The sequence below is a fragment of the Neofelis nebulosa genome, chromosome X (assembly GCF_028018385.1).
Source record: "Neofelis nebulosa isolate mNeoNeb1 chromosome X, mNeoNeb1.pri, whole genome shotgun sequence".
NCBI lineage: Eukaryota > Metazoa > Chordata > Mammalia > Carnivora > Felidae > Neofelis > Neofelis nebulosa.
In genome coordinates this window covers 33963349-33988093 of record NC_080800.1, presented here as the reverse complement: position 1 = coordinate 33988093, position 24745 = coordinate 33963349, and the positions used below count along the sequence as shown (strand labels likewise).

The 24745-nt window shown below is 41.0% G+C and overlaps 1 protein-coding gene across 2 annotated transcripts in view; it reads left to right on the top strand.

The window, feature by feature from the left end:
• RPGR (retinitis pigmentosa GTPase regulator) overlaps positions 1-24138 on the top strand; it is an 88359-nt gene extending 64221 nt beyond the window's left edge. Inside the window, exon 18 of one of the 2 annotated variants that reach the window (XM_058713335.1) lies at positions 20836-24138. In XM_058713335.1, coding sequence (XP_058569318.1) covers positions 20836-20850 — 15 coding nt within the window. In that variant the 3' untranslated portion in view covers positions 20851-24138. Of the gene's footprint in view, positions 1-12710; positions 12856-20835 lie in introns of those variants that run through there. The other variant, XM_058713334.1, reaches the window with a different exon arrangement.
• The last annotated feature ends 607 nt before the right edge of the window (positions 24139-24745 follow it).

The window sequence follows — 24745 nt, the reverse complement described above, 5'->3', positions numbered from 1 at the left end:
GCTGAAGGAAAACAGCTGTCAAGTTAGAATTCCACGTCCAGAGAAAATTTGCTTCAGAAATGTAGGTGAATAAAGGCATTTTAAGACAAAAAGTGATACTCATCAGGTTTTTGTTCCCTAAGGCGGTAGTTCTCCACTAGGGGGACAATATTTGGAGACATTTTTTTTATTTGTCACATGGAGGGCAGGGAGGTGGGGGGTGGGGGTGCTGCTGGCATCTAGTGGGTAGAAGCCAGGGATGCTGCTGACCATCCTATAGTACACAGGACGGCCCCTCCCAAATGAACTACCCATCCCAAAATGTCACCAGTACTGAAGTTGAGAAACATGGCCCTCGAGAGGGGAAAATTTAGGATGACGCAGACACCAATACACAAATGCTTTAATAGCACTTCTCTTCACAATCTCCCAAACCTGGAAACCATCCACTATCTTCCATGGTGAGTGGAAGCAAAGAGTAGTAGGTCCCTAAGATGGGATACTACTCAGCATTAAAGAGAAACTGTTGATAGATGCCAGTGACATGAATCACAAAAGCATTATGCTGAGTGAAAGAAACCCATCTCACCAGGTCACCTGTATATGATTTTATTTCTATGACGTTCTCGAAACGTCCGGGGAACAGATGGATGGTTGCGAGGGCTTTGGGGGAGGGGAGGGGAGGGTGTGACTACAAAAGGGTAGTTAGTGTAAGGTAAATTTTTGTTGGAGAGATGAACTGTTCTGTATGCTGATATGGGTAGTGTTACCTGAAAAGATACTTGTGTAAAATTCATAGAACTGTACATCTACAAGTCAATTTTGTTAGATGTTAATATTTTTTGATATAATCAAAATATACTTTAAAGAACTCAATTCAAATTATATGTTCCCCAAACCATGAGGCTTGACAATCTAGCTTAATCTGAAGGTAAGATCTGTCTTATTTTAGAGTAATGCCTCATTGCCAAGGGTATATGTAAAACACAGGGAAGTTTTTAAACATAATAACTGCCTGTGCCTTACCTGGTTCTGATTCACTAGGTCAAGACCAGGGCCTGGATATGCCTTTAAAAATAACTCCATAGGCAATTGTGATACATCAAGTGGAGAATAACTGATCAGAACTGGCCAATTACTGTAAAACTTCAGAATGTTATTTCTCACAAGCGAACTGTGAGATCATTAGACATCAGAAATTTCTACCTTGTCTTCTGTTAAAGATCCTCGTTGCATGAATCTATGTAGTTTAATTGCTGTAACAAATGCTAAATCTAAATGGTTTAATAACCAATAAGTGTTTATTTCTTGGTCATGTCAAAATATACCAAGGGTCAGCAGATGGCCTTGCTTCACACAGTAAGTCAGGGACCTTTGGCTATTACCACTTGGTAGCTTTGGTATCACCTTTGTGCCTTGGCATCCTCCAGGCCTGGAAGTTGTACATATCCCTTCTGCCTACATTCCATTGCCATTCAATGGTATGGGCCCAACTTCAAGGTAGATTGGAAATGGAGGCTAACTGTGATCCCAGGAAAACAAGAAAGCTGCCACGGTTGAATACGTTTACTGTATATGCCAGTGGAGGGCATATCCATGTGCCTTTACAGTTACCTGAGTGAAGGACCGTGGACTATTTTATACTTTTTATGGACTAAAACTCATTTTGAAGACAGTTAAATCCGCATAAAACAGTCACGTTGCGAAAGCATGACTGTGAGTTCCTAGGAATACTAGAAAATGCATAACGGAATTTAACCAAATCCCAAATTCCCTTTTGTCGATCTGAGTACATACTAGCTTCAGATATAATGACATGACTTGGCTTTTCCAACTCCATCGAGCCTTACACAAAGGTACGAACTCTCCCTGCTTGCTTTTGATCACAAGGACCTGCTGACATCAGCCCTGATTGTGTCCCTTGTACTCCAGCAAATGGGCACGTCTTCTAGGTTTTGTCAGCTCTGTTCTCCAGGATATTCAGTGAAGATCCACACAGATCTGTTTCCCCCCTTCCTACCACCCACACAGACAGTGGTGTGCGCTTGAAAAAAAAAAAACACTCATTACACATTCATTCTTGCAGTATATGAAAATATCCTTAACCATAACATATGCACCCTGTATCTTAGCACGTATGATATACTGGATATGGTCAGTGTGATGTCACCATAGAAGTGCTCCAAGAACACACATGGAATATCCCATATCTCCTTCACTTTCCATTTAAGTGCTCAAAAAAATGATTCTTTGGGTTGTGTGATAGAGATGCCAGCGATATTTGTATGTGTGGGAAGACATGGAAAAAGGAGGAAATGGAAGAATAGGAATTGTCTATGATCGACAGAAAGAGGAATTTATCCCGTTTTCTTAGAAGTTCCCAAATATCAAACAATACACCTTGTCTGTTCCCTGTGTTTGTAACAGACTCATTTGCATTGATTTGCAAAGGATTTTCATGCCTCCTACTTCCTGAAAAGCTGAATGAGGTAACATAATTGGACAGTGTTTTTCCTGTCTTTCATAATCATTAGTAAAGGGATTACTCCATGCACGAATACATCCAAGTAAGTGTTTTCAGGAGTCAGGAGAGAGAGTACTCCAAAAGACCACACCCCAGTCTTCAGCATGAGGCCAATGTCAGAACTACATCGTAGGGTTATGACTTCTTAGTGGCAGGATTTCGTATTTAGAAAACCAGAACAATTTATTTTCATTAAGGGTTGAAATGTAAGACCTAGGGCTCAGGGTGCAGGTGAAGCGATAAGAAAAGGAGTAAGATACATGCATAAACTGATAAAATTGTTGTCAGACTAGGAGGCGGATCTGTGTCACTTGTTCCTTAAAATTCTCCACGTGGTAGATTTTACATCCTCATAAGGAGCCAAGCAGAGTACCTATCTCAGGGTTGGTGTCTAATACTAAGGGGAATAATCATGAAAGAGAAAATTGAGAGGTTGGAAGAAATGTGGCATTTCACCAACCATAGGAGACCTTAAAAAGAGGCCTTGAAGGGATTGAAGTGGCCAAGATTGAAAAAGAAATGAAACCCAAATAATACAGAGAAACATGGACCTTCCCTCTGAACTTGGATTGGAGCATAGCTCAAAAAGCTGAAGCAACTTGGTTTTGTAATACAAATACACTTTCCTTTAAGCAACTGCCTACCGTGTCCAAGTTTCTTAAAGTAATATAAATGATTTTACCAATGATCAAATAGCCTGCCAAATCCTCTAAATCTTAGGGTAAAAATCTGACCTCCCAAAATCTACTGCAGGGAGAGTTCTTACATTTGTGTAAGGCTCGATGGAGTTGGAAAATGGCTTCTGTATTTATTTTTAAACGAAGGGGAGCTATTTGCTCACAGCTTGGTGTAGCAAGAGAGTCAGCCATGGCCACTCGCATTTGGCAGACACAGATAGGTAAGAAGTGGAAAAGCTTGATGGTGAAAAAAATGGAAGGCTTCAGGTATGCTCTAATTAGAAGTTGGTGGCATGGGAAAGCCCTGGGTAGGCTAACAAGAAGTGGGGCATCCCAGCGGTTGTGTTGAAGAGCGTATTTGGCTTTCTCTGCTTAGCCCTGAGTTGGAAAGGGCAATGATAGGGAAGTTGGTAAGTCCTAACCATTTTTTTTTTTTATTTTTAAACTTGAGTATAGTTGACATACAGTGTTACACTGGTTTCAAGTGTCCCTCATACCGATCCTACTTCTCTGTATCTTCTTCTGTGCTCAGCACGAGTGTAGCTGCCATCTGTCACCATACCACGCTATTTCGATATCATTGGCTATATTCCCTATGCTGTGCTTTATATTCCCATGGCTTATTCATTCCATAACTGGAAGCCCGGATCTCCCACTCCCCGTCACCCATTTTGTGCCTTCTCCCACCCCCTCCCCTCTGGCAACCATCAGTTTGCTCTCTGCATTTAAAGGTCCCATTCTGCTTTTTATTTGTTTATTCATTTGCTTTGTTTTGTTTAGATTCCAAATATGGGTGAAATGATATGGTATTTGTCTTTCTCTATCTGAATTATTTCACTTAGCATAATACCCACTAGGTCCATCCATGTTGTTGCAAATGGCACAATCTCATCTTTTTTACAGCTGAGTAATATCCCACTGTGTATACATGTCACATCTTCCTTATCCATTTGTCTATCAGTGGACACTTAGGTTGCTTCCATATCTTGGCTATTATTAATAGTGCTGCTATAAACATAGGGGTGCATGTATCTTTTCAAATTAGTGTTTTTGCTTTCTGCGGCTAAATACCCAGGAGTAGAATCATTGGGTCATATGGTATCTCATGTTTAATTTTTGAGGAACCTCCACACTGTCTTCCAGAGTGGCTGCACCAGTTTGCATTCCCACCACCAGTGCAAGAGGGTTCCCCTTCCTCCACATCCTTGTCATCACTTACTACTGCTTGTCTTTTTGATTCTACCATTCTGATGTGCGGGATAATATCTCCTTGTGGTTTTGATGTGCATTTCCCTGATGATGAGTGATGTTGAGCACCTTTTCCTGTGTCAGTTGGCCATCTGGATGACTTCTCTGGAGAAATGTCTATTCAGGTCCTCGGCCCATTTTAAAATTAGATTATTTGTTTTTTGGTGTTGAGTTGTAGGAGTTCTTTATATATTTTGGATATTAACCCCTTATCATATATATAATTTGTAAATATCTTCTCCCATTCAGTAGGCTGATATTTCATTTTATTGAAGATTTCTTTCACCGTATAAAAGCTCTTTATTTTGATGTACTTCCAATAACTTATTTTTGCTTTTGTTTCCCTTGTTTTAGGAGACATACCTAGAAAAATGTTGTTACAGCCAATGTTGGAGACATTGCTTGTGTTCTTGTGTAGGATTTTTATGGTTTCAGGTCTCACATTTCGGTCTTTAATTCATTTTGAGTTTATTTTTATGTATGGTGTTAGAAAATGGTCCAGTTTCATTCTTTTGCATCTAGCTATCCAGTTTTCCAGCGCTGTTTGGTGAATACACTGTCTTTTCCCTACTGTATAGTCTTGCCTCCTTTTTATAGATTAATTGACCATATAAGAAAATTGTGTTTCTATTTCAACAATTATTTACCACCTCAAAATATTTTCAGGAAAAAAGCAGTAGAAATATAAATAACAACATTTGACAATAATTTTCTCTGCCTTTAAAAAATACTCTTTGTCTCAGTAGGAAGGCTAAAAATTTATGCTCTACAACTGCCAAAAAAAGAGAGCTGAAAGCAATTGACCAAAATGATATTTTAAACAGCTTTGTTACATTTTTCATTTCCATTATTGTACTTTTCAGCTCTAGAATTTTCATTTGGTTTTTATGATTTTTTTCTATGTTGAGATTCCCTGTTTGTTAACTCATTAACATTCTTTTAATTTGTCAAGCATAGTTTCCTTCAATTCCTTGAACGAATTTATAACACTCGCTAAAGTGTTTGAAGACATTCTCTGCTAAATCCAACATCTGGGTCCACTCAGAGTCAGTCTCTATTGACTACTTTTTTCCTGAGTGTGGGTTACTTTGCAAAATCTTTGTATGTCTAGTAAATTTTGGTTTAAAAGTAGACATTTTAGGTAATATTTTATATGTTATAATAACTCTGGATTATTTTATTTCTCTGAGTGTTTCTTTGTCTGGTTGCTTTGTTTGTTCGGTGTTTAGTAACTTGTCTGAATTTAAACCGCAGGATCTGTCTTTACCTCCCCACAACCCCTACCTTCCCACCTTAGTCCCAGTATGCAGCTGGTGACATCTTTGTTCAGAGTTTTACGTCTTATTTTTACATTTTAGCCCAACTTTCTAAAGGTTAACTCTGGGTCTGAGTAGCTTAGTGTCTAGCCAATTAATTTGGCTTAAGTTGTGTTCTAACAACTGAGCTCATAACACTTCCACCCTTTGCTGAGTGAACTGTGCATGGTTAAGGAATGCATTCAAAGCTGTAGCCAGTTGTCATGTTTCCCTTGGCTTCCACTTTTCTCCAGGATCATTTGGCCCTCCCCAGTGTTTTTTAGCTTGGAAGTCCACGGAGGGGGTATGGAGAATCTATCTCAGCATTTCTGTGTTTCTCTGATTTCCTGAGTCTCCCCATTAAATAACTGGCTATCGTCAAAATTCACTTCAAACCAGGACCTCAGCCTTGGGCTAGCAAAGCTGGGATTTTCCCCATCTGTTACAGACCAAGTCCATCACTTCTTACTGGCAAATCTGTGCCTCTTCATCCTTTTCCCTTTTTTCTTCACAGGTATTACCCCCAATAAATCTCTTGCACATTTAATTCCATATTGGCATCTGCTTCTCAGAGGACCTAAATGGACACAGTAGGTGGCACAGTTAAAAGGGCCATCCACTTTGCAGTTTTCATTGATGAGGTATTTAAACTAGAATTGGATGATCTGGACTCATCCTCATTCGTGAAACTGAGACTGCTCTGGAACCAGTATCTGATCTCTGTCCAGGTCTACTGGCTTAAATCAAAGATACTGCTCAGTGCTTGAAGGAAACCGGGGGTAAAATTCTTCCTGTGGGAAGAGCTGAAGCAATCATATGGGGAGGGGGGGAGCATTCAATGGCCATGTGAATTTAATCAGTTGTCACCAGCCTGAGGTAGGAAAGCTAGATTAGGACCCAAAGGAGGATCCACAGGGAACACCATCCAGGCAAAAGCCTGAGCCAAGAGGTAAAAAGCATATTCCTAATAACCTTCTAAGATTTCCTAAATGTATTCAAGAACTGCATTTAACTACTATTAGTCAAAACCCGAATACGGTGCCTAAAAACACAAATGTTTGTTCTCTTGCATAAAACCAGATCACAGGTAGACAGTCTACTATTCATGTGACAGCTCCACAAAGTCATCAGGGATCAAGGACCATCCTTTTTGTCCAGCCATTCTCACCATGTGGCTTCTTCTGTCCTTAAGGTCATCCCGTGTTCCAAGGTAGATGCCAAAGCTCCAGCCATTATATATGCAGTCTAGGAAAGAGAACGGAAGGAAAGCAAAAAGGCTCTTCCCGCAAAGTGAGTCAGCTCCTTTAAAGAAATTCCTTCAAAGTTGCATATACCACTTCCACCAAATCCTATTGGCTAAAACTTGATTTCAACAAAAGAGGGCGTAGGATGTAGTCCTTTATTCTGAGAAGCAATGTACCTAGCTAAAAATCGGGCTTCTGTTAGTAAACAGAAGTCTGCCACAGTGATCCATCAGTTTTAAAAATCCACATTGATCTAGTTTAAGTTGAACAATGTGGCCAGAAAGAGAGAGGATCTTGGGAGAACATTTTTCTTTATGGATCCCACTAAAGAGAGATAAGAGGGTCGATTGAACCCCTTTTGTGAACCATGGCATGGAATCATCCATGACCAGCAGTCGACAGAGAAGAGTCTTCTCAGTACCCTAGAGACCCTGGAAAGAACTCAGACATGAGACTCAATAGCATACAACTTCATGATATTTTTACATGGCATTGAAGACTTTTTTTTCTTCTGGATAACAACAACTGGAAAGGCTCAGCCACACCTCATTTATAAAAAAGAGATGGTTCTATTATAAACTTCCTTGCCCAGTGAGGTCTTATACAATCATGGCACCCCTGGCTTACCCCCAAAAAGGTACTGAATGTTTTCAAATAACATTTAAACAAAATACAATCAACCAAACTGGCTGTGAAAATCTACTAAATCCAAACTCAGATTTGGTAACAGCCTCTCTTATACACACATACACACACGCACACGTACATGCACACGCATTCCAGTAAAAATCATCCCAGATCTAGAATTGAGTCTGATAAACCACAGTTGCACTTGCTTGAATACCTTGACTTTATTTACCTGAGAAATCTTGATTGAACACACAGGGCGGAATTTAGAAGAGCTTCCTAAAAAGTAGATGGTTTTTTGCTTTAGCTCTGATTATTCGTGGAATGTGAATATATATTATCTTTCTACGCCAGCAGTCCTGTGTTTCTCTGAGACATATAAATGTATAGAAAGGAGAATAGTTCATGTTCATGAGGTGCATATTGTATCAGAAACTTTCTTGAATGGGAAACATTCTGCAAGAGAGACTACAGACTTGGTTTTCCCTATTGTGGATACCAGAATCTTGCCTACAACTATCAGGCAGAGAAATACATAACACATGGAAGAAGCATTTCACCCAGAACTTCATGAAGACAACCTAGAAATTTACTGAAAATCATAAATGTATATATTTTAGGGGCACCTGGGTGGCTCGGTCTTTTAAGTGTCCAACTCCTGGTTTCAGCTCAGGTCATGATCTCACAGTTTGTGAGTTCGAGCCCCGCGTTGGGCTGTGTGCTGACAGTGCAGAGCCTGCTTAGGATTCTGTCTCCTTCTCTCTGCCCTCAAGCACACACACTCTCTCTCTCTCTCTGTCTGTCTCTCTCTCTCTCTCTCTCTCTCTGTCTCTGAAAATAAGTAAATGAAGTTAAAAATATATTTCAAAAAATAAAAATAAATGTATATATTTTATTGTAAAGGTAAAGCAGGATGATATACAACACTTAATAAGCACTTACATACCACACACTGCTCTAAGTGCCTTCTCTTTATTAATTCATTTAATCCTACCAACAAGCCTATAAGAAGAGTTTTATTATCCCCATTTTCAGATGTAGAAATGAGTCACAGAGAGGATAATTCACATAAGCACACACAACTTGTAAATGGATTTCTGACTTTACAAAACTTGTGCTTTTAGCCACTGTAAATTATGTAAAGTATAACACTGTTTTGCATTCCCTGCATTAATATGTATTTTTGTTCTCTCTCTGAGAATTGATGACTATCCTTCACCAGGTGTAACTAAGAAAATGGTCTTTGTTTTGATCCTATTTTAGTTTATTTTGTCTGTCACTCAGGTTCCACTGACAAGCCCCCTTCTGGGTATCACATTGCCCCCTCCATTAAGGCCTGTATTAAGTTAGGCCACATGTGTTGACTTTGTCTTGTGTCAACCTCGCTGTTAACCTGGGACTACGTTTCCCAGAATTTCATTCCTTGTGTGGTTCTGGTTTCTGGTGGGCCACAAGAGATTCTAGAAGGTAAAGATGAGGCAGTAGTCATTATTCGCTGAAGGTCAATGTAAGGTGCCAGGCAATACTGCAGAGTTCATACATTGCTGCTGATATGCGGGCTTGGGACAACAGATTCTGGGCCTGTAGACTCCTCAAGTCCTGCAGGATCTTCCTCAGCTTCAAGTTCCGGGCCAGATGCTTATGCGGCTCCTTGACAAAAGGGGCCAACTTCTGCAGGCTCCCCACATCATTAAATTTGAGATGGTGAGAACAGATGATTTTGGCTTTGTCCTTGTGGGTTCCAGTGTGTCCTTGCTCTCTTCCTCTTCAAGTTTAGTGTTTCTTCCTTCTAACCCTGATACCTGTAATGACCTTGGGCTCATCACCAGATGCAGAGACATACAGCACCTCACCAGATCCCATAGCTGTCTAAGGTCTAACTTCCAAATGCCATATCAATTATAGGAGTTCTGCTTTCCTAATTGAACGCTAATGGACAAACTCACTTATACTATGTTAATGAATTAACCTCAAAACCAGTGGCTTAACCTAACAAAGGTTTATTTTGAGCTCAGATTCTAAGTCCAATGTGAGTCAACAAGGTGGGCGATGGGGTGGCTCTGCTCCACAGAATCACTCAGGGACATAGGCCAATGGAGATGCTGACATCTTAACACTTGAGCTTCATTGTTGCTGAGACAGAGGGAGGGGGACTATCAGGCTCTTAAATGCTTTGGCTTGAAAATGACAAATGTTCCTTCTTCAAGTCCTTTGGCCATCCGACTCCATTTAACTATAAAGGGAATCTGGAAATGTAGAGAAATATATGGATACTCAATAAGCAGTAAATGTCTCTGCCACAGTTCACACTTCTGTTTACCAAATATCCTTAATGCTTTCCACTTCCCTATACTGGATGCTACTGGTGCCCCACCTTGATGTCTTTCATTAGGCAGATGGACACATCCCTAGCTGCTCTAGGTGTTGGCCAATGGCTCACAGCTTCTCTCTCTTTTGGAAAGTTGCCCTTGGCCAAAGGAAAGCCTCTTTGAACAGAAAGTGAGTGGACCTTCTATCCCTGGGGAGTGGACCTCAGCCAGTGATTGAATGACATAGGGTTCCAAAGGCCATTTCTCTTGCATCAGGGTAGCTAATCCTAGTGCTCCAGAGGTCTCCCATAGGATCACAGTGAATCTATTCTATACCTAATACCACAGTTATGCTTAGATTTCCCCCCTGCTCTATCCTTCTTCCCTAAATTCCTTTATCCTAAGAACATGCTCCCAATAAATCACTTGAACAAGAATCTTAGACTCTACTTCTAGACAACCTGATCTAAAACATTCCCACACACAGAACAGGCTCCACCATTCTCCAAGGGAGGCCGCTAAAGTCCCATCTATTCAGTGAACCTAGCTCATAATCCTGCATCTCTGGGTGATATGTGGTGACTACATCTGGACCAGTCTTGGTTCTACTTGGTCTAAAAGACTGACAAAAAAGGTAAATTATCCAGCTTACTCTCTAACATACATCTGATGTATAAGGGCAAAAATAAACACTCCTATTTGGAAAGGGGAAAAAGGGAGACACACAGAAGTCAGTGGGATGTAGCAATTTCAAAACTCTGCTTTGCAGATGATTGGAGGCCTCCCCTATGCTGAGAATGAAGGACATTCTGGATCAGGCCCTGGTTTTCTCTCTTGGAGTAACACCACTGTCCACTGTTCTTTGTGGTCCCTGAATCTGCTCTTTGGAGGTTTTTCCTTTCCTCTAACACTCCTTGCCACATCTGAAGTAGCTGTTGAAGAACATCTATGCCCTCCTTAAAATCTGTATAGATTTCTCAGTTGCCTTTAGAAGATTGGGGATTAAAATTAAAATTAGAAGATTGGTTTTAAGTCTTACATAGTCAAAGGCTTGTTTTGTTTTGCTTGGTATTGCTCAGGCTTGTAGCTTCTTGAGCAGAACAAGACTCTTAAAAACATAACCGACTTAACAGTAGATGAACAGATAAATAAAATGTAGTATATCCATATAATGAGATATTATTTAGCCATGAAAAAGAATGAAGTGGTGACACATACTACAATGTGGATGAACCTTAAAACAGTACACTAAGTTACCTAGAATTGAAATAAAAACTTGAAACAAAAATAAGAATAAAAACATGCAGGGTTTGGAAGACTTACAAAAACAAAAACATTATGCTAAGTGATAGAAGTCAGATACAGAAGCTCACAGATTAGTGGTTTCTGGGAGGAGGCAAAAAGGAAGTGACTGCTACCTGGGATATTTCTTTTTGGAATGGTGAAAAGGTTCTGGAATTAGATCATGGTGACAATTGTACAACTTTGTGACATACTAAGCATCACTGAACTATACACCCAAAAAATAAACTTAGTAAAAACTTAGTAGATTTCTTAACATATTGTAATTAATTCTGTGTTGCGGTCACACCCACAGTTCATTTGGGGACATAGTTAACAGATATGGAGCATTTTTTCCTGTTTTCTAAATTCCCCATCTTTTTCTTTCTTTTGATTTAATGGTAAAGGAATATAAGACAGAGAAGGCCATAATCTTAATCAGATCGTTTCCTTTAGTAATTTTATACAAGAGAGAGATTTTATTGAGGGCCACACCCTTAATCTGATCTTTACCCTACAGCACTTTTCAAAACATTGCTTTATTGAGGTATAATCGAAGTAAAATAAATGGCACATATTTAAAATGTACAATTTGACACGTTTTGACATGTGTGGGTGGGTGTGTGTATATATCCACACTCCGTATAATGATCTTATGCCTCTTTTCAACCTCTCTTTTTCACCCTTCTCCATATTCTCCCTCAGGACAATCAATGATAGGTTTTCTGTTACTACAGATTAGTTTGCATTTTCTAAAATTTACCTAAATGGAATAATGCAATATGTACTCTTTTTTTTTTTTTTTTTTTTTTTTTTTTTTTTTTGTCTGGCTGAATTCACTCGGCATAATTACTCTGAATGGAATGGTAGGGTCTTATGGTAGCTGTGTGGTTGTCTTTTTAAGAAACCACTATGGTATTTTCCAAAGTGGTTGAACCATTTTACATTTCTGCCAGCAGTGAATGAGTTTCAGTTTGTCCACATCTTTGCCAACACGTGGTATATATGGCCAGTGTTTTAAATTATAGTCATTCTGAAAGGAATGTAGTTGATCTCATTATGGTTTGAATTTGAATTTCCCTAATGATGTTGAGTATCTTTTCTGTGCTTATTTGCCCTCCATATATCTACTTCGATGAACTGTCTTTTATGAATTTGAGAGGTTATTTTCTTTAGTTTTGACAGTTCTTTACATATGCTAAATATGTGATTTGCAAAAGTTTTCTCTCCATCTGGGGTTTGTCTTTGAATTTTCCTCACTATCTTTTAAAGAGCAAGTGTTTTTAATGATGAAGTTTTATGTAACATTTTTTTTCTCTATGGATTGTGCTTTTGGTGTAGTAGCTAAGAAATTTTTGCCTACCCCAAGGTCACAACGTTTTTCTCCTATGTTTCCTTCTAGATATTTTACAGTTTTATGTTTTACATTAGGGACTACGATTCTTTTTAAATTAACGTTTGTCTTTAGTGTGAGGTATGGATCAAAGTTCTTTTTTTATTGACATATGAATGTTTCCTCATTCCAGCACCATTTGTTGAGAAGACTACCCTTGCTCCACTGCATTGCCTTAGCACCTTTGTCACAAATCAATTGACCTTATAAGGGCAGGCCTATTTCTAGATTTTGTCTGTTCCATTCCTCTATTTGTCTACCTTTATGCCAATACCACTCTATCTTCATTAATACAGATTTTTAATAAATCTTGAAGCCAAGGAGTGTTATTTCTTCATTTGTTCTTTTTTTTCCAAGTTGTTTTTGCTTTTCGAGGTTCTTTGCCTTTCTGTGTTAATTTTAGAATCGGCCTGTTCATTTTTATTTAAAAAGCCTCCTGAGATTCGGATTTGGATTGAGTTTAATGGATAGATCAGTTTGGGGAGAACTGACATTTTAACAATATCGAGGCTTCTGATCCATGAACTTTAATTTCTCTCCAAACAACATTATATGGTTTTGGTATTTAGATCTTACACAGCTTTGGTGAAATTTATCCCTAAATCTTTCATATTTTTAATGCTATGGAAAATGGCAGTATATTTAAATTTCAATTTTTAATTGTTTATATAGTGTATAGTATAAAGAACTCACTTATTCTAATAGCTTTTTCACAGATTCCATTTGATTTTCCACATAGACAATTATTTCATCTTTGAGTACAAAGTTTTGCTTTTTTCTTCTTCACAGTCTGAAAGTTTTAGTTCCTTTTCTTGCCTGATTGCTCTGGTTAGCACTTACATTACAATATTGAGCATCCAGTTGAGTGGCAAGTGTGGACATCATAATCTTAGGGGGAAAACATTTAGTCATTTGTCACTAAGTATGATATTAGCTGAAATTCTTTTGTGAATGTTCTTTATTGGGTTGAAGAAGTTTCTTTCTAGTCTCAGTTTGCTGACTTTTTTTTTTTTTTTACCAGGAAGGGATATTGAATTTTGTCAAGTACCTTTTCTGTGTGTATTGAGATTATCGTATAGTTTTTCTTTTATGGTCTGTTAATGTGGTGAAATACGTTGATTGAATTGTGGATGTCAAAACTAGTTTGTATTCCTAGGATAAACTCCATTTGGTCATTATGTATTGTACTTTTTACATTACATATGGTTTGATTCAATTTGCTAAATTTTAAAGAATTTTTACATCTATGTTCATGAGGGAAATTATTCTACAGTTTTCTTTTTTTTTTTTTTTTAATTTTTTTTTAACGTTTATTTATTTTGGAGACAGAGAGAGACAGAGCATGAACGGGGGAGGGTCAGAGAGAGAGGGAGACACAGAATCCGAAACAGGCTCCAGGCTCTGAGCTGTCAGCACAGAGCCCGACGCGGGGCTCGAACTCACGGACTGCGAGATCATGACCTGAGCCGAAGTCGGCCGCTTAACCGACTGAGCCACCCAGGCACCCCTCTTTTTTTTTTTTTTTTTTTTTTTTTTTAATATCTTTGTCTGGTTTCACTGTCAGAGTGATGTTGGGTTGGCCTCATAGAATGAGTTGAGACATATCTTCTCCTCTTCAGTTTTCTCTGAGTTAATGAGAATTGTTATTATTTCTTCCTTAAATGTTAGTTAGAATTCAGCAATAATGTCAGCTGGGCCTGGAATTTTCTTTGTAGGAAGACTTTTAACTATACATGTTGGCTCTTAAGTGCTAAAGCCTAGGAATGATGTATCACATTTCTCACAGCCACAGTCAGCCCCATGGTTCCACTTAATTGCAAGCAGGTTAGAAAATGTAGGGGAGAATGTAGATATTTGGTGATCAATAAATGTCTGTGCCATAGGGTCTTTGAGAAAATTTATAGATAATTATGTCTACATTGAGTAATTGCTCAGTTTACTTCGAAGTCCTAAGATGTAGGCAGGTTCATCCCCTCCAACACTGCATAAAAGCCCATTGCTTTTATTGCACAACTCTGGAAATAAGATCATATTCTCTGTGCTGTGGCTCCATTCTCTGTTCAGTGGAAACTCCGTTTTCTCTTCCTATGGCTTCTGCCCCACAATGGTGAAAGAGAGAATTTTATCCAAGTTCAACTTTGGCAGGAAAAATAATTTCTAAATTGGATCCAAGATGAAAATGGTTCCTTAGTCTTATGGAAACACAAATACCATGATTCTTCCTGTCTTACGCTATAAATATCCCAGTGTCTGCAGCAGCTTCTCTTGGCTGCAGAAATATTTAAATATTTCATGTCCATCAATATTTGGGCTGGGAAATCCCACAAAAGCTTGAATTTTGTTAATATGCCCATATTTTTAACACTGATATCCTAGGCATATCAGATAAGTTTGATTATAAATTAAAAACTTACTGTAAGTTGTGTCACTTGGGCCACATGATAAGATGCTGCAACAGAAGCCCTTTTTTCAGTAGCTTATTCAAGGTGTATATTTCTCTCTCAGATCACAGTTCAGAATTGTGCTGTCCAAGGTTAAGAAAACTGCTGTACAATCCTCTGTATGGGGCTCCCATTTATTTCATAGGAGATGGCTGCCCAGTTCTCTTCTCCCAGCCAAGAATATGGGCAAAGGCTCAAGAGAGCACATGAACCTTCCATTGTGAGAAGACAAGTAGAAATAGCATACATTACTTCTACTTACTTCTGATGACCAAAACTTAGTTTCATGACCACACCAAATTGCAAGGGAGAAAGTATCATCTTGAGCTGGGAATCCCCCTGTGTAGGGAAAGCTCGGGAGCTCTAGGGTAAAAGAGACTGGATATTGGTGGAATGTGATTAGGGTGTCAGAAATGTACAGTATCAACAGGGAGGCAGAAAGAAAGGATTTGGTAAGAAGGAAAAGGAGGGTCGCTCTGGATGGGGATGGGGTGCACGGGGAAATCATAGGAATCGTCACACATCATGGGAATCGTCAAGGCACTGCTCTTGGGTTAAAAAATAAAACCCCAACCATTTTGTCATTTTTCTGTCACTTGTTCTAGATTCAGGGTCCAAATGACAAAGAAATGGTGCCTGCCTTACACTGTATTGGGGAAATAAGGAAGAATCAAATGGATGTTACCGCCTGAAACCCTTTGGGTGTCCATAGTTGGAAAGGGAGCCATTTGGATTTCTCACCCCAATAGATTTTTTATAAAAGGGAGATGTAGTTTCCCAGAAAGAAATTGGGGTACCATTTGGAAGGGGTGTTGGTCTATCATAAGACATGTCTACTAAAGATGGAATTCTTGACCCATCTAATTTATTTGGGCATTCTAAAAACAAGATTGTGGCTATTATAAAAAAAAAAAGTCACCCTTGTAAAAGCATACCTTATATGCTGCTAGGATATAGATTTTATTGATGCTTTCTTTGTAATGTTTCTTGTACCTATGCCTTCTTCCCCATTCTTTATATGTTTTCTGAGCCTTTTCCTCTGTTGCTTGAACTATCCCTCCTTGGCTAGGATGCTAAGGATGCATGTAAGAGAAAATCCTAACTCAACTGATGCAAACAATAAGGACGTTTATTACCACCTATATCAAGCAGGCCAGAGTTACAGGTAGGCTCCAGGCACCATGGATCTGGGTTCTGGTTCTGTGTTGCTTACAGTTCTCTTCATTTTCCCCGTGTCCATATGTTGGCTCTAGTCACAAGCTGGTCGCAAAATGGCTGACACATTCTAGGCATCACATCCGTAAATAACAACATCCGTGGAAAGAGAGGAACTTCTCTTGTCTTCTGATTCTTTTAGGAGTATAGTGGATGCTGGGAAATGCTGGCAATATCAGGACTGGAGAGCCTGCAGCTGTCGGCCCTTTTTGGAAATGCTCTTTGTAGATGATAACTGCCTGATTCATGCCCACCTTCCCTTCCTGGGAGTGGCCAATATCCAATAACTGTGTGTCACGAGTGTATGAAGGCGCAGCCTCCTCACCCTAACTCAGAACAACTCTACAAGACCATCTTCAGAGTTGTTTGTTGTGGTGGCTCAGGTCTTCCTAGAGACAATATCACAGCTGAACTTCTCCCTCTGCCCCCTCTTGTTGCCGTCTCTTTCGTCCCACAGGTGTTGATCCTAAGTGCACTCCTTTGTGAACTTCCTGCCTGTTCATTGTTTTCTCAGAGCTTGCTTTTTAGGGAACATGATTTATAAGAAGAAATAAAGAAATCTTTCTGATATCCCCTCACATCTTAGTGTCCTACTGTGTCACATGCACACCCATTAATGGATCCCTGGGAAGCTGGCACAATCGGCTTAGGACAAGTAGGATTTGCCTTTGGAGCAGGCGACGGGGTCAAATTCCTCTAAATCTTGTGGGGCAAGAAATGCACAAAACTGGGGCTCTGCCAGCAGTGAAGATGTAGAAAATGGATATTGATTAGCGACCAACAGTGTTTGAGGAATCAGCTTCTGCCTCTGGGTTGCCCTTCTTACTCCTGGCACTCACTGCCATAGTCAACTTCCTCAGAGTCTGCCTTGGACATATGACTTTCATGCTTTAAAAAAAAAAAAAAAACCTAAATGGATAGACACAGATTGCATTACAGATAATTTCAATCTTTTCATTTTCTTTCTTTTGCTCCAACCCACTCAGAGAAACAACATATGCCTATCGGTCACAAGGGCTTGTTACTATTTAACTACAGACGGGATCCTGGAAAAGGAAAGAAACAAGAAGGACAGCCCCCGCAGGGTGCTGCAAGTCAGGCTTTACAGAAGCAGGTGTTTTTCACAACCCTGGGAAGCCACATTGCAGTCTCCTTAAGCATCACTCACCTATAAGTCCTAGGCTCTAGGATCAAGTACATAGCTTTTAGTCTGCTCTTCAAGAACCTATATAACGTTGGCTCTGATTATCCTCTCCCGCTGCTTTTCCCACTGTCCCCTTCCATGACCCTTCTGCTCCCGTCTTTATTGCAATGCACATGCCCACTTCCATGTTTTTGGTCACATTGTTCCCAGCCTCCATTCTTCAAAACCTGCCTTGAGCTGCACCTGCTCCATAATGGCTTTCCTGACACCTCCAGTCCATCCTGACATCTCATTGACCACACCACCCATAGTGTCACCCAGCACATGCTCCGAGTTCACAAAGTCTTCTAACCCACTGAAACATCAAATATGGATACTTCTTTGTTTTAAGATTTTATTTTTTTTAAACAGTCTCTATACCCAACATGGGGTTCAAACCCACAACCCCAAGATCAAGAGTCGCATGCCCTACTGACTAAGCCAGGCAGGCACCCCATCAAATGCAAATATTTCTATATGCCTTCCCAGCTTTTGCCCTAATCACATTTCGGTAGTCAAGCGATTCCTGGATGTGACCACCCTACAAGTTAATGCCACAAAGACACAGGCTGAATCACTTTAAGAACATTACCAGACAATAAACAAAAGTCTATGGGGATATAGATGCTGGAGAGTCAAGAGCCATTCACTGAACAGCTAAGGATCTAAACCTTTAAAACTCAAGTAAGCGTCTCAGTAATTTCTCACAAAAATAAACACAGGGAATGTGGAAACCCTGAATGCCGGTAGTCTCTGGTAAATTCTTGAAGTGTTCCATGTGGGAGCGACTGAAGTGCAGAAACCCTGTGGTGTAACTCCTGATATTTCCGAAGTGCCTTTTCATATAGTCACGTTTTTGATGAATGAATGTTAAATCATCAGTCCTCATGCTTCGAGTAATTAATTTTATAGTGAGAAATGTCACCTCAAATAAGTATTACAAAATTACACAATTGAATGTATTAAAGTGTTCGGCTAAGCTCTCATGTGTTAGAGTTTCTAAACCTAGTGCAAATAGGAATTCGTTCGTTTACTTAAAAAGTGTTTTTGGAATACCTACCATGTACTCTTTGTTAGTGCTATAAAGACAATGATGAGCAAATCAGACACTGTCCCTACTTGTATCAAAGGAATCGTAGTCTGTCGGGGAGTACAGGTGTCAGTCAAATACAAATATTTACCCAAATAGATAAACACTATGGTGGATTCAAATGACTCACACAAATAGGTACGACAATAGGTCCATGCTCAGAAGCACGTGTTTCCGTTATCTACTGCTGCATCACGAATCATCTCAAAAGGTAGTGGCTTAAAATAACAACTATCGTTTATCTTACAGTTGCAGGGGTTGACCGGGTTCATCTGCACAGTTCTCGCTCAGGGTCTCTCATATAGTTGCGGTCATACAGTGACTGCAGTTGGAGTCATTTTGAAGGCTTCCTCACTCCCCTGTCCAGCAGTTGGCGCTAGCTGCTGACTGGGGTCTCATCTGAGCTGTCAGGTGGCACACCCCTATGCGAAACCTTCATGTGGCTTCTGTACATCACAGTTGCCGGCTTCTAAGAGTGAGTACCTCAAAAAAAAAAAAAAAAAAAGAGAGAGAGAGAGAGACTAGACAAAGCTGTATCACTTCCTATGACCTGACCTTGATCACTTCCGGCATAGCCACAGACCCACCTTGATAAAGGGGGGGAGAGTGCAGAGCTCCCTTGATGGCAGGAGTGTTCAATGTCACCTTGCGAAGAACCTGAGGGAGGGGGGAGGGGGTATTGTTGCAGCCATCTTGGAAAATACACAGCATATGAAACGGGAAGACTTAAAACTTATCTCCTAGGGAGCCTAAGAAAGCTTCCCTGAATTTCCATGGAAAGTGCAATCTGAAAGTAAGATGTTATCTAGAATAAGGAGTAGGAAAAGCAAGCAGAAGGACGAGTATGCGCAAAGACCCTGAGGCAGAAAGAAACAGAACACAGACTGAAACATCCTGAGTCAATTCAGTATATGTAGAGTTGGAGATGCATTCGAACAATCAAGAGAAGTTATATAGTAGGGTCAGGAACACAGAGGGGAGCCCAAGGGATAGATTTATGAGTTCTCAGTGTTCAGCTGGTGATTAAAAGAACTTTAATCTTCTGAGTGTGGATGGGGTCACTTAGGGAAAGAGTATAGAGAGTCTCGTGGAATTTAACATTCAGTGGTTGCCCAGAGACTCATGGGTGGCCAGAGGCTAAGGAGCATGCAGAGTGGTTGGAGGAATGACAGTGCAGTGTCCTGGATGCTAAATATTATTAGTGTTCCTGGATGTGACAAGTAGTCATTAGTGTTGGATGCTTTCGAGAAGTGTATAAAGATGAGGACAAAAACACTTCTATTGATACAAACAATATGCAGTTTGTAAGAGCAGGAGTTATCTCAGAGGAGCAATGTGGGACCCAGATTGGAGCAGGTTGATAGAGGCAGAGTTCAGACAACTTTTCTGAAAAGGAAAGAGCCGGAAGAAAACGATACAGTATGACCATCATGCAACAGCATGCATTTGAGAGTAAGGTGTACCAAACATTAAGTTTCCTTGTACCAGATCATACACTCAAGAGACACATCACTGGTGTATTCTCCTTCTAAAGAGAAGGGGGCATGAGGTACATGAGGAAAATGCCTACGTTGTATATGTTCCAAACAAACAGAAATTGAACCCACTCCATCCAGCAAAGAGAGAAGGACTTGAGCAATGCAGGAAGGCTCAAGCAGCCACCTAAAAATATTAATGTAGAATCCGCAAGCCGATAGCTCAGAATCTCTGTTTAGCTTGGGTGTGTTCAACTCTTGTGGGCCTTTGTGCAAATCTTGTAACTTTTCCATGCATCAACTTTTCTTTGGCTACTTACCAGGGTCAGAGAAAGGTTGATCCTTGAAAAGCACTCAGAACAAAAAGTCCAACAGGATTTGACTAAATGAAGCATTTGATTAGTTATCACTAATAGTATGATGCAAGCCAGGAAGGACTATTAACTCCTTGTTTGTCAAATTGGCTTGCTTTTGTATTTGGCCAGGGCCCTCAGAGCTCTGGCCAAACAGCAGGGTTTCTGCATGTGCTCTGGCCTCCCTGAGGACCTCACAAGGAGCCAGAAACTCTCAGGATCCAAGAGAGGTCTTTAGGAGAACGAGGAGAAAGGGCATGGGTACAACCACAGGGAGAGGCCGCCTGTACCGTCCACACACATACAGGGGGTGTGTGTTAGCTGTTTTTACAGCTGGAAGCCATTCTTGAGCTCAATCTCTAAAACTAATTTTCCAGTCTAAGTCCTCGCGGTGATGCTGACCTTTGGGTTGATTATACGAGAGCAAATGAAAGCTTTCCCTCTCCTCCAACACATCCTTCTTTGACTTGAAACATGTGACAAGGCTGTTACCTCCAGCAGATGCTTTCTGGATGAATCAGCATTCTAAAAGACAGAGGCCCCAGGATGTGCCAACATCAACAGAATCAGCAGGGATTAACAAGAGAGAAGGGGAACAGCTGAGTGGATGCAGCCTTCAAGCAGGGGGTCGGTGGTAACATCTTCAAAGTTGGCAGCCCAAGAATCTTGCTGGAAATGAAGGGTGAAAGGGCCAAAACTGCTTCTGCAGAGTCCTGAACAGACCCCACTGGGCCAAGGACTGGGGTCTTCTTTGAGAAGTTGGTATCCTAAAGGTTGAGAGCATATCTCTGAGGATCCCGATGGCCTTTAGGCAAAAAGCATTCTCAGTGCCAAGGTACTTAAGAGTCCTTTTCAGATGCATAGCCTCTGGGGCAGCAATTGATTGTTTCCTCATTACCACATTAAAGTCTTCCTTCCTGGCTCTTCTGCTTCTCCGCTCTTCTGTGAGGAAGGGGGAGTAAGGCCACAAACCATATTCCAACCCAAGGAGAGGGCTTTGAGGTTACGGGGCTCAATCCTTATGGGAAAGAAGTTATGCCACAGGATCTAACTGATGTTTCCTCACTGTTCCATTTTCTGTCAGCCCCTAGTCCTGGGTCATGTTCCCTTGTATATATTTCCACAGGACCTGCCTGGCAAGAGAAAAAAAAAGTCCTTCCCCTTTGGGACTCAGATGTCTCCTGTGGAGATCCATTAGCTGATGTTTGCTACAGCCTCCTTCACTTTCCCCTCTTCTGCTTGTATATCCTCGTTTTCCTTTTCTTCCATTATCTCCAGTGTCCTTGAGGAATTCATCCACAGCACTGACTTCATCTTTCACCTCCATGCAAGCATTTCAAATCTATATCCCTCTCCTCAACTCTCCTACTGAATTGCAAATGATCTTAGCACCAGACGTCTCCACGTTGTTGTTTCACCTGCACTGCTGCCATCTTAGCATGTTCAAAACCAAGTTCATTTTCTCTCCACACTGGCTCCTCACCTGTGTCAGTCTGAGTTTAACCAGAGAAGTCAACTCAGTAAGGGATATATATTGCATAAGGCCAGTATGGATTTGAAAATTGCTCTTATGCAATTGTGGGAGCTTGCTGACCAGTCTCCTTATGGCTGTTATCTCTGAGTCTAATGCTGGAGCTTGAAGTTCATGGGGGCAGGCAGTAGAGAAGGAAAGCTATTGTTATGCCCAGAATTCATGATCCCCAAAGACCACTAGGGAGTCCGATGCAAAAGCAAAAGAGCCTTTATTCGAGCTAGCTCGAGCTCAAACCCCTACCTGCACGGACGTAGCGGTGAGATACCAGAGAGAGAGAGCGAGTTTCAAAAGCACAAAGGTTTTATTGGGGCCTAGGGGCAGTTGGTGAGGTAATGGCTGTGGCCTCAGCCGATTGGCTGGGGAAGGGTCGGAGTCCTGTTACGCAGGTCGCTGGGCGTGTTTTGATCAGGAAGTTTGAATGGGTGAGCGGGAGGTTACTCAAGGGGAGGAGGCGTGGTCTAGGTGAAGGACACAGAACAAGATGGAGTCGGCTGGCGTAGGCCCGCCCTTTCACTATGAAGTGCGGGGAGGAGATCAAGTGCAGACTGGAACCCACAAGCTTGAGCTGGAACTCCGTGGGGAAGGGCTATAACCTATGACAGTTCTTGTTGCCTCTGACCTTGGTGATGAGGGTATCCAGCAGAAGCGGGGCTCTTTATCACAGACCTAAACACATACACCTGACCTAGGAGTCAGGCTGAGGGAGGATCAGGGAAGGTAGGGCACTTGCAGGCCCAGCTGCTGCTTCATATCAACGAGGTAAGTCAGCAAATTGGCAAGGTGAGAACCACAAAATGGCCACTGACTGCTTCCCTTCCAGCCTCCAGATTCCCCGAGAATCTCCCTTGTGACTGACCCTAACTGGAAATAAGACAATGAATTCTGGGAAATGTAGCTCAGTCTCGCCAAGTTGACTCATTGCAAAGCCATTAAAATTCACCCCTAGTCAACTTAGCATACATATATATCTCCTTAAAGTATACTTAATCTCCGAAGAAAGACAATGTTAAAGTCCTACTTCTGCATAGCATCATACAACTATCCCCCATACAACTAAAAACAAAACAAAACAAAACAAAAACACGCTGTTTCCCCAGAAGAGAATTGCAAAGTTCCATTTTTGTCCTTGAGTGATGTTCATTCTTTTCCAAGCTGGTTCACATTCTTCCTTTGATATCTTATAATTTAAATCCTGATATATAAAGTTAAGTATTACTAATACATCTTGTATTAGATGATAAAGGGATGTAAAAGAAAAACAAAAATATCTGGTTAACATATATGGAAACACCTATATTAATTTTTTTAATGTTTATTTATTTTTGAGAGAGACAGAGACAGTATGCTAGTGGGTTAGGGGCAGAGAGAGAGGGAGACACAGAATCAGAAGCAGGCTCCAGGCTCTGAGCTGTCAGCACAGAGCCCAACGCGGGGCTTGAACTCATGAGCCGTGAGATCATGACCTGAGCCGAAGTCGGAAACTCAACCGACTGAGCCACCCAGGCACCCCTGGAAACATCTATATTAAAATAAGGAAGAAATATTCATAACTATTACAATCATTGTCTCTGCAATGGTCACATGGTCCTAGCTGATATTTGTGACTAGTCTCTTCCTACATTGTATCTTTGCATATTCTTTTTGCTCTCAGCAGGCACTTCGGCTGCTGGCCATGGCTTTTTGCTTGGTGGAGTGACACAAACTTTCATTCTTGAAGGCTCTGGGATATTAGCAGCCTTGCCTGAATTGGGTTGTTATAGTTTTCTGTTGACTTTAATTATAGGACATGGGCATATTAAAGGTACCTTGAGGATTTCCTGCTTTCCAAATACTCTCCTTATGCCCATCGTGTGGTAGTAGCAACACAATTTCTCCCTGATAGTCAGGATTAATCAACCCAACCAGAAAGTAACCCCCTTCTCTGCTGTTCATTCAGTGACACGAGGAACCCAGAGGGCCCAGGCAATGGTCTCAACTTCCATTTCAGTGGAATCATTGTTGGATCCCTTGGTGGAAGCATTCCTGTGTTTGGAACTAAGACCTCTAGACTCGCAGAGCCTATACATCATGGGGATGAGAAGTTACATTTTGCTAATGGATCACTAGAGCTAACAGTGACTAGTACCCTTCCCATTTTCACCACTGTACCCCTGGATTGGTGAATACTGGTTATGATCGTAACAGCTTCATATATTGGATCCTGACTCAAAGCAAATACAACATCCAGGAGGACCTTGCCTAGTCCTGCAGTGCACTTAGCTGGTGCATTAACTGTGTCTTCAAAAGGCCACTCTACTTCCTTTTTTTTTTTAATATTTATTTTGAGAGAGAGAGAGAGAGAGAGAGAGAGGGAATAGGGGAAGGGCAGAGAGAGAGGGAGAGAGAGAATCCCAAGCAGGCTCCGCAGTGTCAGTGCATAGCCCAGTGTGAGGCTTGAACTGAAACCAAGAGCCAGACGTTTAACTGACTGAACCACACAGGCACCCTAAGGCCACTCGACTTCTCTCAAGCTGCTTCAGGATGAGGGGGACATGGTAAGACCGGTGAATTCCATGAGCATGGGCCCTTTGCCTCATTTCATTTGATGTCAAGTGAGTCCTTTGATTGGAAGCAATGCTTGTAGAATACCATGATGGCACACAAGGAGTTCTGTAAGACCATGGGATGGTGATTTTGGCAGAAACATGTGGACAGAGAAGGAAAACCCATATCCAGTGTAAGTGTCTATTCACAGAATCAGGTAGACCACTCCAAGTCCTTCCTCCTAGGTGGAATTGCCCTCAACATTGTCCATCGGGGCTGTCAGAGAGTAGGGCTGCGGTGTTGGCCACTCTCCGCTACCATTTCAGGTGGTATTTACGTGCCATGCAAAACTAT